The sequence below is a fragment of the Gracilinanus agilis genome, chromosome 4, assembly GCF_016433145.1.
Source record: "Gracilinanus agilis isolate LMUSP501 chromosome 4, AgileGrace, whole genome shotgun sequence".
Taxonomy (NCBI): Eukaryota; Metazoa; Chordata; class Mammalia; order Didelphimorphia; family Didelphidae; genus Gracilinanus; species Gracilinanus agilis.
This window is the reverse complement of record NC_058133.1, coordinates 34,193,563-34,207,368: the sequence shown is the minus strand read 5'-3', so window position 1 is coordinate 34,207,368 and position 13,806 is coordinate 34,193,563. Positions and strand designations below refer to the sequence as shown.

Genomic DNA, 13,806 nt, shown 5'->3' with positions numbered 1-13,806 from the left:
CAGACGGAGACTGTTGGCCAGGGTCCCACCGGCCCACCCCACCCGGGAGCAGACATCAGCCCCCCACTCAAGCACAGACCAAAGTCCTTCCCAAAGCAAATGGTCAGCACCCCAAACAATTCCGAACAAATCCACACCACTGAGCGGCAGGCACACTAACTCAAGAAGCACCAAAGATCCTTCCTCATCCACCTCCAGCCGCCCTGCCACGCTTGCTCCCCACCATCCATTCTATCTCCCCTCTCCATGTCTACACTAGCTGTGCCCTCCCTCTGTGTCCCAGAATCCCAGGTTCCCTTCAAGTCTTGGGTCCTTTTATGGCGCCCCAACAGGAGAGCAGGGCCGGGCTGGGCCTGCTCATTGCTCCCCATCTCTCTCACTCTGGCTTCATCGCTCTAGGCCCCGGCCCACCTCCAGGACTCACCTTGGCCAGAACCAGGACTCCAGGTCTGGGTCCCCTTTGGGTATGGTTGGCCCCCATCAACATCCAAGCTCCCAAAGGGCAAGGATTGAGAGGGAGGGGCTGTATTTGTATTCTCAGTGCTTAGCTCGCTCTCTATGTATCCCTGCATCCATCTATCTGTCTGTCTGTCTAACAGTAAAGAAAGCACAGGCTGAGAATTAGGAAGACTTGAGTTCAAATCCAGCCTCACACCATACCAGCTAAGGGACCCTGGGCAAGTCACTTCACCTCTGCCTGCATCGGTTTCCTCATCTATAAAATGGGAATGATAATAACACCTACCTCCCAGGTTTCTCGTGAGGATCCAATGAGATATTTGTAAAGTGCTTTGCAAACCTTAAAGAACTTGTAGATATGTAGGCATTACTATTTATCTAGCCTTAGCTCTGGAGGGCCCGAGTTCAAATCCCAACCCAGCCACCTATAATTACCCTTAATAAGACTCCATTTCCTCATCTGTAAATGAGGGGGTTAGTCTAAACAGCCCTAAAGGGCTGAATCTCTGCTCCTCCTCTCCTGGGAGCTCTGTCTGCACCCCTGGCTCTCATGGCCCCAAAGGGTTCAATCTCTGCCCCTGAGAACTCTGTCTTGCACCCCAGGCTCACACCCGAGCCCTTCTGCCCATGCCGAGAGTCTGCCTGCATGGCTGAGCCATCTCATGGAGGCCGCCTAAAGGGCCCTGAAGCTAAGGGCCTGGGTCTCCGGCCATGCCACCCTGCATGCCCCACATGGCCAGGCCACACTGTCGGAGGAGCAGTGCTGACACCTGTCTTCACCTCTTCTATGATGGCAACACGGACAAGCCCAATAGGAAAAGACACTTGAGCAAGGGTAACAAGGTCCATGGGCAGAAGGCAATGGTGGCAGTGCCCACAGCGAGAGGCTAATGGGCAGGATCCAAAGGCCTGGCTCCCTGCCAGAGGCAATCAACTCAAATCCATCCAGCAATCCCCAGAAACCTTTCCACAGGCTGAGCCCATGTCAAGGGCAGTCCTGAAACCCACCTGAGGGAAGCCCAGCTCTCAAACCTCCAATGTCCCAAGGCCTGTCGGGGGAAGTTGGGTCTGGCTTTGGCTGAGAGTTCCTGGGGAGCCCCATCCTGCCTGGCTTCCTGGGGGCTCAGCTCTGCCCACTCCCTACTCTCTGAGAGCAATCAAAGTTACCAACCAGAGCTAGGGGAGAAAGCAGGCCAGGGCAAAGGAAACCTTCCATAGGACCTGGCAGAACAGAGCCCATGCCCATCCCCAAGGCGCAGCATCCAAGCATGTACAAGGAAGACAGGTACCTTTTTCAGGTTAATCCACTGCTTGAAGTAATCAGCCACTGGCAACCCCAGGTAGTGGCACTGCCCAGGCAGCCTGCAAGAGAGCAGAGAGAACAGGTCAGGAGCTTCCTTTTTCCAAGGCAAAGCAGAAACAAGAAAGCCAAAGGCTGTCAGAGCCCTGTGTCTGAGCCCTTCCAGGAGGTGCTAGGAAGATATGAAGACCAAGGGGAAGCTGCCTGGGTCTTCTGGGAGCTGCCTCAGGGGTGAGAGAATGAGTGGGGGATCGCGATGGGCTTCAAGGAGGAAGAGGTCCCTGAGCTGAGACCTCATGGATCAAAAGGAGGACTTGAGATGAGCCCCACTGAGAAAAGTCATGCCTGTGAGTGCCTGGGGTCAGGTTGGGGGGAAAGCTGGGAACTACAGCCTTAGAAGGGATTGGGGAGAGGGTTACATCATCCTCTACTCCTACCCTCAGGGCCCATCCATTAATGCTTCAGCCACCATGCTCCAGGGTCCCAGGAAAACAGATGCCTATTTTCTTTTACAAGTCAGCTTTGAGAGCACCCACAAGAGTATAAGAATATTCCTAGCAGAAAAACATACCCGCTCCAACATATTTGACGAGCCATCGTTGCCTTGGCATGGCTCTTTAGAGACTACCAAGGATGGGAGCCAACCCACATCTCCCGAGGTGCCTCATTCCACTCTGGGACAGTTCTTATTATTAGAAATGCTTCGAGAGAACAGACCCCGGATTGGCTCCTTGCCTCTCCCTCCCACAGCTGGTCTGTTAGTCAGCCATCCCTCCCAGGTCTGGGTCATCTACAAAACCTGCCATCTCTGGCTTTTCCAGCAAGCACAGATCCCTGGGGCACACCACTGCGGACCCCTGCAAAGGGACATGGAACCATTCAGGATGATTGCAGGGCTACTTGCCTAGTTCTGAAATCACCAACCTGAACACCTCTCCAGCCAACCCGCCTATTATATACTGTGTGTGATAAGATCTAGTCTAGGTAAACCCTATGGGCAGCACTGCCCTGGCCAAAAAGACAATGAGGCCGAGGTTGGCAGGACCTATTCTGGATGAAGTTGGGCCAGCTTTCTAGGGTCACTGCTTCCCTGAGTCACTGTCAAGTTTCTGGGCCCAGAGTCTGCAGACGTGGTTCTAGTCCCTCCGTTTGAACATCAGGCCCTCCTCTCTAGGTCTCTCCCTAGGTCTACAGGGTTTCCCCTCTCTAGTCTCTACCACTTTTAAGATGGCCCTCCCCAAGACTGTTGAGCAATCTCGTCCGCCAGACCTTTTGGCACCAGGGTCTTGGACAGAGGTCATGTGGACCAGGTGACTTGACCTTTCCCAGGACATGCCTTCCCAATTGGTCATTTGGGTCCTGCCCTCTCCTCTTCAGAGCCTGAAGCATCCTAGCCTCCCTGCACTTCAGTCCTGCTTTTTATCCAGGCTTCTTCCTTTCCCCACTGGCTACTATGTGCCCCCTGGCTGCCCTAGGCAGCCTCTGCCGGGACTGAACTTTAGCTCTCTGTATTTTATTGGTTAGGCCACACTTTGCTGTTCATTTTGTCAGTAACCTCCTCCTCGGTCTCCCAGCCTTCATCCTCTGCTCGCTCCATCCTTCACACAGCTGCCAGTGTGGAAGTCCTAACGTGAAGATCTGCCTGACCCAGTTGCTCTGCTTCAGTGACCCCTTCTCCCCTCCAGTCTACACAACAAAACCCTCCAAACTCGGGCTCTGATCTCTTTCTAGACTAGTATTCCTCCTCACACACTGCCTCTGTTCCCGTCAAACTAGCCTACAGCCTGCACATGGCATCCAGCTCTCATCTCTGTAACTTTGTCCAAGCTGTGCCTCATTCCTGGCCTGCTCTTCCTCCTCTCTGCCTCCTGGGATCCCAGAGTGTCTGTGAAAGCCCCTGAAATGCTTTCTCTGGACTTCCTGTGTCAATGCTGTGTGCCTGCCTCACCCCGGGGCATGGGAGCTTCCTGAAGGCAGGGATCAGAGCCTAACACAGGCCCTGGCTGGAATAGGAGTGGGCCCCTGGCCCAGGGGCTGGGCTTTCTCCCTCTGAGCTGCTGCCCCCTAGGGCCCTGGACAGGGACAATTTCCATCCGCAGGCTTCTCCTTCGCCCTCGTCTCCTCTCTCCACATCACCGACTGCTCATCTTCCTTGATTATGGCTCCCATTTCTGCTATGCTTTAAGATGTGCAATCTCCTGTCCTTGGGCTGCCTTCCCAAAAGCCTCATCAGCAACCCCATCTCTGTTCTCGTTCCCACTTGAGAGAGTAGGACACAGAGGTCGAGAAAGGAGGGGACTTGCCCAGGGTCCCAGGGCCAGCCCAGCGTCCCCCGCTGCCTCCCTATGCTGAGACGCCCCTTGCTCCAGAACTCTCTCCTCCATCGTGTGAGCACCGTCTCTTCCACAGTGCCTGCTATGCTGTCTGCGTATCCTCCCGCATCACATCATCCAGAGGACCGAGTTCCTCCAGGGCAGGCACATGCCTGTTTTTGGCCGTGGCCACCGCACAGCAGGCTTGCCGCCTTGGCTGAGACGGTGGCATCAGACCACAAGCAGAAGGCCGAGAGAGGCAGAGTGGACAAGAGAGCTGGCCTGAGGCAGGGAGGCCGGCTTAGGGACTGGGTGACCCTGGACAAGTCATTTCCCTTTCCAGGCAGGGAGTATCCTAGGAGACTCTTCAAGGCAAATAAGTGCTAAGAGGTGACCACCTACAATGACAGAGGGAATTTCCTCCCGCGGGAGTTCCCTTTACCCATAAAATTCCAGGTTCAGCCCCTTCTTCTGCCAAGGGGAATGTGTGATCTTCTGGCCAGAAGGGGCAGAATACAAAGGGTTAATGGATAGGGAAGTCAGACCCGAGGGGAGCAGGGTGGGAAGCTGAGAGCACCGGGCTGCCCTCAGGGGGCATGTCGAGGACCCGGAGTCGGGATGGCCATCGCTGACAGACCATGCAGGGACCTCACAGGCAGCAGCCGCGGAGGAGAGTCTGTCTCTGGATGTTCTAAGTCAGCCAGAATATCACCTGCAGGCTACAAGTCAGCGATTCTGGCAAAACTCTAGAAGTGGCGATTAAAGGGCAGCTGGGCTTTGCCAGGAGGTCAGGCCAGCCTCTGGACACAGTCAGAGCATTCACAAACGAAGAGTGCGTTCAGCAAAGCAGGGAAGCTCCTCTCGTGCTGGCAAGCTCCCGGAGGGCAGGCTGGTGCCCTCTGTCCTGGCACCCCAGCACTGAGCATGCACAGAGAGGAGGGGGACTTGGGGGCAGCATCTGGGCCCAGGAGACACTCCAGCAACATCTGCAGAGTGAAGTCTGTCCTCTGTTCTCCCCCAGCCCCTGGTGGGAAAGGGAGCAGCCGGTGCTCGGCCTCCTCCAAGTGAGCCAACTGAACGGCCAGGAATGGATGGCAGAGTGCGGCCTGCAGACTCCTTACCGAGCCCTCGCCCCAGTGCCCATGTTCCCTGGCACCCCCGAGCCCCAAGAGGGCCCCGCCCCACCCCCATTCCAGTCATGGTTTACAGGGGCTCAGATTTGCTGGCGGCTGGCATGGCTGGGCCTGTTGTCATCTGGTCATGCTTATTGCTGCCGTCAAATGAAATTTTATACACGCAGCCAGCCCACAGGTGCAGGCCGCCCGGCCTCGCTTTACGAGGGGCTTGCATGGCGTCACTGGCAGCCAATAGGGAAGAGCCAATTATGCCTAGGCTGTAAAATGGAACCACTTTTCTTGCACACATAACTGGCTTCATTCCCTAGGCAGGGCCTTTGGACAGCCGTGCCCCCCTGCCCACCCTCTTGGCTCCAAAGAGGGGCTGGAACATTACTGCCTTCCCTCAGGGTAGCCCTGTCTCTAGCTACCCATGGGGGGACCCACGAGAGGCTAAGGGAAAAAAGAGAAAAAGCCAACCAAACCTTGTAAGCAGGTAAAGATTTGCCAAGTACTATCCAGACACGAGTCGCCTAGTGATGACGGTGATGGCGGCGATGGCGACGCTGTCCTTTGTCCCCACCAAGGCCCCAGGAGTCATGGGATTATGGGGAACAGAAGAGGCAGGGGGAGGTCTCCCTTCCCACACATGTGCTCGTGGGGCATTTCCTTCCCCCACTTCCACGGAAGCACCACTGGCATGCTGCTTCTTTAAACTAAAGGAACAGACCGAGACCCTTCTCTCCCTTCTGCCCGTCTGCAGTCCTCTGGCCTTTGGGCCCCGGCTACACGCTCAGAAGTACAAAGCAGAGGCAGGGGGCAAAAAGGGTCGAAGGACACCCCCAGCCCCCAGCCCGGAGGCAGAGGAGTCATCTCTGGCGCTGAACAAGCCCGCGGCCCCACCTGCCAAGTGGGCTGGAGCCACCCTCCCCCCTCCACAGCACTGATGGCAAACAGGTGTGCCAGAGTGAGGAGCTCATTAAATGGGGAATGTGGGGGAACATTCCCCCATGGCCTGCTGGCTAATGGGCCCAGGGAATTGGCAGACCCATCAGGGGAAGGGGCTGTGCTTTGAAGAGCAGGTTTGAGGGGAGAGGAAGGGAGGGGAAGCAGAGTACCAGACAGAAACCCGCTGGGCAACTCTAAGACGAGGGGAGGGGTGTCCCTGCGGGGCTGGGGCCTTGTCCAGGCAAACTTACCCAGCACCCAGACTCACAGGCTGGGCAGAGAAGCCAGGGTGTGGGGGGAGTCGGGGCCACCTCAGTAACAAGCAGAGATGCTCCTCCAGCGCGTGCGCGCGCACACACACACACACACACACACACACACGAGGTCTTGGGATGTCCTGGAATGCCCAGAGGTCTCTGAGGGAGGGGCTAAAATGATCACTTACAGAAGAAACTGAGGCACAGAACAGGAAAGTGATGGGCACAGGGTTCCCCAGCTAGGGGAAGGACCTGAAATGAGGACTGGCTGGCCCTGAGGTCAGCACTCTGGCTCAGCCCAGAAAGCCAGAGCACATCCAACAGCCTAAAGGGACAGACGACTCCTTAGAGCCCAGCTACCCTGGGCAGATGGGCAGGCAGCAAACAGTACTGTCTTGTTTTACAAACCCAGAGACCGAGGCTCCCACAAGGATCACTTGATGGGAAAAGGATGTTAAGAGTAGTCCTGTGGGGTAGTCGGGTAGCTCAGTGGATGGAGAGCCAAGCCAGGCCTAGAGGCAGGAGGCCCTGGGTTCAAATCTGGTCTCACACACTCCACAGCTGTGTGACCCTGGGCAAGTCACTTGACCCTCATTGCCTAGCTCTTACACCACCCTTCTGCCTTGGAATCAATACTCAGTATTGATTCTAAGAAGGAAGGTAAGGGTTAAAAAGAAAAAAAGTGGTTTGGGATTTGTACCATGGGCCTTTGGCCCCCTCCTCCTATATCCATCACTGGGGAATCTGCATAAGCACCCCCAGGCTGCCTGGTAAGGGTAACCCCATTAGGCCTAGACTTCAAGGAGAATTCTTGGGCATAGGCTTTCCTTGATACAAGAGCTCAGGCATCCTCCCCTCCCCCGAATCCCTCCAAGGTCTAGGGCAGAAGCCTGAAGGCCCAAGTCCCTCCTTAGCCTGGCCAAAGGGGAACCCTAGTTATTCAGGTGGGTCATCAGGAACCCCATTTCACCTCTCTCCTGGGGCTGATCCATACTAACACAATTTAAAAAGCTGAAGAATGCCAATTTATTAACAATGACCCATTGCCCAGACCCCATCTTGAGGCTGCCTCAGTGGTGAAGCCCCTCCACCATTAGAAAGCCTGCTTGAAAAGCTGGATTAACACGGTCATACGATGACCAGAGGTGAGGGAAAGGGAAGGATGGGGCCCTCAGCCTCCTGCACAGCCAGGACCATGCTGTAGAGTGTACAAAGGCCAGCCTCTAGTGGAAGTTGGGCAGAGGCAGAAAAGCTTCGGGACCATGAAGAGGGGATATGCTGACAAGCTTCCACTCCCCCAGCGGGTCCTCAGGGGAAGAGGGATTCCACTTCCTTAGCCCTTTAGGGCAGAAGCAGGCACCCTGATGGAAGTTACAGAAAAAGTAGGCTGAGGCCTGAGAGAAATTCAATCTAAAGACGAATCCCTGGAGGCATTTCGGCGGAGACATCTTGTCCAGCAGAGGTTCCATTTTGGGGACTCCTTCCAACCCCAGGAGTCTCCCGTGGTCGTGACTGCCTTGGAGAGAGGGAAGCCCGAGCCCCTGGCTAGCCCTATGAATGGAGGCCCTGGTGATCCCAGCCCGCACATGGCCAGGAAGGGGAGAACAAGGGGGGGATGTGAGCCGTCTTTGTCTCTCTGCTCCTCTGCCTGCCTCTGTCTGTCACCGGGAGCCAGCAGTTCTCCAATCCCGGAAGAAATCAACAGCCCCGGTGATAAACGGCCCCGCTTTCGTTATCACTTTTCCTTAAGTTGAGGAGAGTGGCTGATGATGGATGGGCTGGAGTTTGGTTATCAGGGCGGGCTGTCAGCCAGGGGTGCCTATCTCCTCCCACACCGCGCAGGGCATCATTACAGGATGGCATCGAGGTGAAATATGACCCAGCGAATGGAAGGAGAGAAAGGATGGGATTAAACATGGAGCCAATTGAGCAACAATGAGAGAGGAGCGTGAGGCTGGGCCCTTATCGGGCTTGTGACACCTTTTATCTCCGCCTGGTTAGAACGCACAGGGCACAAATTGGTCCTTCCTCCCCCATTGTATCCTCTTGTACAAACAGAGACAGATAAAATGTGTCACCACTGAGATAGCATATCAGCTTAACCCTAATTATTCAGGGGGTCAAACTAGGAAATAGGGGCCTCATTTCAACAGGTTTCTCCATCTCAGCTCTCAGCCGCCAACCACGTGGAGATGGGGGGAGGGGACGGGGAGAAGAGAGGCAAGAAAAGGGGAAAAAGAGGAGGGAGGAGAAAGGGAAGAAGGAGGAAAAAGAAGGAAAGGAGGGGGAGGCACAGGCAGGCTTGTGACCGAGTCACGTATACGGGTGGTGCTGGCAGACACCCAATTGCCACCTAGACCTCCTACTAATGGGGGGTGGGGGTAAAGGTAGGTGGTTCTGGGCCTTCCCTAGACTTCCCTTCAGGTAGCCTTGGCTCCCATTGCTAGGAGAGGCCCAGCTGAATTAGGGCTGGTGCTTCCTGGAGGGTCACCCAACAGCAAGCAGTTCCTGGGTGAGCTTTTTAGGGCCCCATGTGAGCACTGCAGGAGTTCCCCAGTGGTGACACAGGCGAGAGGGGAAAGGGGCAGCTTCAGGCATTCCTCAGTGGGCCACATTAAGAACTGGAAGCCTGTTGCCCTTTGGGTCTGGGGATGAATTCCCCTCTTGGAGAGCTCCCAACATCCAACAGCCGAGCCCCTGGGATTGAGGAGGGGGCGCCAAGGGCAGGGCCTGCCATGACTTCGTCTGCTTTACAGGGAGCAGAAGGGAGGGTGTAGACCCAGCCCTGAGAGAAGGCTGGCAAGGGGAGCCCAAGGAATCTACACGTGCTTCTCCCTCCTCCTCAGCTCCCCAGAAGCCTTTGCCAGTGCCCTCGCCCCGAGGGAGAGCTGCAGGGTCCCTTTACAAGTACAGTGTGCAGAGAGATGATACACTTGCTGGGGACTGCAGAGGGTCACAAGAGAGGGCTGTTTTAAATACCAACTTGACAGCCAGCTCCTTGTCTGTCTTCTCCCCCCACCACTCCAAACTTGTCATGGTACAAGAAGTCTATAAGCAGCCCATCAGCTTTAAATATCAGTGTTCGTGAAGCAGGAGCACGAGAGCGGAGGAGCGGGAAGGAGACAGTGAGCGCCTCGGCCCGCCCGCCCGCCGTCGTCGGCTGTCAGGGTGCGCTAATGAATCTCACCAGCAGCAGCCACGCTTCACATTGGGTGGGGGTGGGAGGGGGCCTGCGAAGAGGAGGAGGAAGCCTTCCAGTGAGAGGTCTACACAGCAGTGAAATGTCTTTTTCTGAAGCCCCTCCGTTAATGAATGTCACTGCAGAGCCCAGAGCTGCCTAGGTGGTCTTGCAGGAGGTGGCGAGCTGGGCTCTGGGCCACGTAAGCCCCCACCTGGCCCACAGACAAAGGAGTTGCCTGCCAGGAGGCAGCAGGACTTGCCACAGATGGGAAGGGAGGGTCAGAAAGAAAATCCAAGCCGGGCAGCACAAGCAATGTCAAGGGCCAGGGGGGCTTCCTGACTGTAAGACTGTCTGCTCAATAGCAAAGCTTTCCCTCTCCCACCCCAAGACGTGTCCCTCATAGGGGTGAAGACCAGGCCAGAGAGTACTGGGCACTCTGCAAATGGAGAGCTCAGGCCAGGGGGCACCCCTACTGATTCCACTGCAGGCGCCCCAGCCTTCTTTGTCCTTCCGGTATGACAGGCAAATGATGGAGTGCAGATGTGCAGATGTGCAGATGGCCAACTCAACATGAGACTTGCTGGGACCAGGGACCCTGCCACCTCCAGCTGAAGCCCTGGGGAGTCAAGGAGGGTGCCAGCCTCTCACCCAAAGTCATTCAGGGGAACCACAAGGGAAAAAGGAGGGAGACTAGGTCCTTGCTGGAACTGGAGCCCAGCTGCCCCAGAGCCTAACAAAGCATAGGGTGCCCCCTGCTCTCCCATAAGTCTGCAGGGGAAAGGAAAGCAGAGCCCTCATGTGCAGAACTGTCAATCTAGCCTTGGCAGTTCAAAAAGCTTTTATTAAGCTCCTACTATGTGCTAGACCCTGGGAACACAAAGACCAAAACAAAAAACAACACAAAACTCCCCACCAGGCCCTGTCCAGCTCCCAGGTGCTCTGCGGGTCCCAGGAGGCGCCACCTCAACCAGGCCAAGGCCCGAGGCAGCCCAGGTAGAGGCCCTGGGACTAGGAGCAGGCCAGAGGTCCCCAAGGGCAGCTCTGGTGTTCCTGACCCCTGGATCGGTCAGCCAACTCTGCATCCATGGAGGTAAGGGTGGGCTTGGGGCTCGAGGTACAGGAAGGCAAGAAGGAAGCAGAAGTCCTAACTGAATGCCACTTGCTGTGTTTTGGCTTTCCACCTTTGGGCAGGGGAGTCTGACCAAGTCCCTTCCTCTAATGGGGCATGGACCGGATGACTTAATTTCTTAGTTATCAATCCTGTGCCCAAAAGCTCCTCAAGATGGTCTGACTGCATGTGGCCCTGGGGAAGTGTCAGCAGAGAAACTCTCAGGATTCATTTGTGAAAGGAAGCAAACTTAGCAACTGAAGGTTAGAAGGAAGGAACCACAAGGGCCTAGCCAGGGCAAATGCCTAGAAAGCCAGGCCAGGGCTCCATCACTAGAAGCACCCCTTACTCGGCAGCCCCCTCCCCACTAAGTGTAGGACCATGTCTCCTCTGGACCTCCGTTTCTTCCCCTGTAGGGCTCAGTCAGTGTTCTGTGGGGATTGCTGTTGAAACACCTCAGGTTCCTTGGGTCACAATGGACTTCTACGGATTCTTTAGGCCAATCCTGTGTCCAGAGTTCTGTGTGCCAGTGTACCTGCTTCCTGGGGGGCACCTATGAGTCCCTCCTCAGGCAACTCCTCCCAGCAGCCTGACCAAGACATAGGGGCTTGTGCCCTCCTGTCCTCTGGTGGGGCCGGGCTCTATCACTGCTCAGGCCATGCTTGACCGCTCCCCGTTTCTGCTAATGCTCATTCTCCTGGCTTGCCACACCCCCCAGCCCTGGCAGATTCTGCCCATCCAGGAACCCAAAGGCAAGGTATCCCAGCTGCCACCCAGACACGGAGCCCCAGCTTCCCCAGCTCAGCAGGTGGGCAGGTGGGTGGGCTCCAGAAGAAGCCTCAGCCCTGGCATCAACCCTACACCCAGGGAGCAAAATGCATTTAATTTCCGCTTGGCTCCCGATGGCTGAGATGAAAGGACGTCACCTGCGCCGGGGCTGGCAGGCAACGGTTGTTCCTGCTGGAACATGCTAGGAAATCAGCCAGGCATGCCCTCCTGGGAAGGGGCAAGGACAGGCTGGGGCTGCTCCTTCCAGGCAACTACACTGATCCCCTTTCTGGGTCAAGACCCCAGAGCGGCCCAAACTCAAAGGAACTTCTCAAAGCTTCCCCTTAGCCTGCTCTAGTCCCAAAGCTTCTCTGCCCAGCAGGGGCTGCAGGGTGCGGATATTCAAATAAGCAAGCCGACTCGCTTCTGTGCTTGGGACACCATGACCGCAGCTACTTCTCTTCAAATTCACCGTGATTTCAGAAGTCTGGGCACCTCCTTCATCGTCCACTCATCCCCTAGCCCTCCCAAGCCAGCTCCCTGATGCCCTTCGGAGGTGCTTGTTCTGGGATGAGGTCAGTCCTGAGGGGCAACAATGCCCTCCTGAAGAGGGCTGCCCAGGAGGAAGGTGGGCAGCTCTTAGCCTCTCCCAACCCATCCCAAGCAGGCTGCGTACCGTCCTTTAGAGGTAGCTGTCCCTCCCCTCCCCTTCCCAGCAGGGCCCAGCCTTCGGGGCTGAGGAGGCAGAAAGCCCTCACGGCGAGGACAGCCTCTGAAGCCTTGCCTTCATCCCTAGTCCTCGGGGTCGGAGCCAGGCCTCTACAGCTGAGGGCAGCCGCCCATCATGCAGGAGACCTTTGCAAATAGGTCCTAGTGATTAAGTGTGTCATCTGCCTCTGATAAATCTACAAACAGGGAACCTGTTGCCATTGCTGTTCTCCTAAAGCATCTCCCGGGGCCGGGGCCACATGGCACATTTGGCCCAACAGCTTCCGGCTCAAAACTGGAGCCTGAGGTGGTTGAGGACCCGGATGGGTCCCAAGAGCAGCTGACGTGGTGGGGCACGAGCTCATCTGCTCTGGATGCTGCCCCCAACCCGCTCTGCGGCAGACATGTTGGCCTCGTCCTAATTCTGGCAAGTGTCAAAGTCATGGGGCGCTCTGACTCCAGTAGACGCCATGAGGGGCTTGTGGGGGCCGGGGGTCCTAGGGAGCAGCCCGAAGGCACAGCACAGGCCATCGAACGTCTAAGGCACCATGACCCACTGTGCGCTTTGCCAGCCGAGTCAAAGCCGGTATGACAGGGCCCTGGCACCAAAGGGCCTGTGTGCCCCCAGAATCCCCAAAGACCCAGGTCTCCTGGGCTCAAAGCCTTCTCCCCAAAGCAGGGCTGCCCCACAATGGGGCCAGAAGCTGGAAGGCTGAGCTTTTGTTCCCGGGCCCTTCCTGCCACAGGCACTTGTCGCCCTCCCGAGGGCCGGTGCCTCGCTGCCAGACAATGGGAGGGCCAAGGACAGCTGCACCAATTAGAATGCAGGGCAATTCAGGAGCTCTTTAGCAGTGTGACCCAGGAGGTCACCGCAGCTGACTCCCATCCCTAGATAAATATTGGATGAGGCGGGTGTGCGGGCTGAGCCCCCCCAAGTATCTCTCCGGCGCTCTCCACCCCCACCTCTCAGCAGCCTCTAAGCCGGACCCCAAAGCAGCAGCAGTGATATTTACCGGCGGACAGTCAGGGAGATCCTTTCACTAAGTGAGGGGGACCGCAGGGTCCACTTGTCGAAAACTGGCCGGGCAATTTAGCCAGGAAAGGCAGAGGTGGGGAGGAGCTGTGCCTGCCCTGTAGCGTGGGGGGTTTCGCTGGCCCTCCCTGGGAGGGATCCCCTTCAGCCAGCAGCCCCTGGCCTCGAGGCCCAGGAGGACAGGACGGCGGCGGGCGCCATCGCCCTCCCCCAAAGCTGCTTCCTTGCACCCTGATGGGCCTCTGAAGCCTGAGAGCTGTTTGCAGTCAGCACCGGGATTTGTTAGTAATTATCTCCAGCGTGTCACATGCTGTCACTCAGTTAACAAAGAGACAGGCTGCCTGAGGCTGCGTGCGAGAAGGAATCAGGAGGAGGAAGGAGGGCCTGTCAGGCTCCCCCAGCGGGCGGTGGTGGCGGCGGCGTCTTCCCCAAAGCAGAGCCCTCAGCAGACAGGGAAGGGGTTTTCAGAAGCTGCCCGGCTCCTTCGCCCAACACCCATCCCAGAGCCCCTCGCCCCAGGCTGCCACAAAGTGCCCGCTGAGAGGACGCCTGCCTGGTTTTCATCTCTGGGGGCAAGTGCGTCCTCGCCGTGCTCTTAGTCACTGAAGACAAAGCCA

General features: G+C 56.8%; 1 protein-coding gene across 1 annotated transcript in view; it reads right to left on the bottom strand.

The window, feature by feature from the left end:
- The window catches only part of ERI3 (ERI1 exoribonuclease family member 3), a 126,241-nt gene that overhangs the window by 50,537 nt on the left and 61,898 nt on the right, over nt 1-13,806 (bottom strand). The window contains 1 exon segment of the mRNA XM_044674827.1: nt 1,749-1,821. Coding sequence (XP_044530762.1) covers nt 1,749-1,821 — 73 coding nt within the window.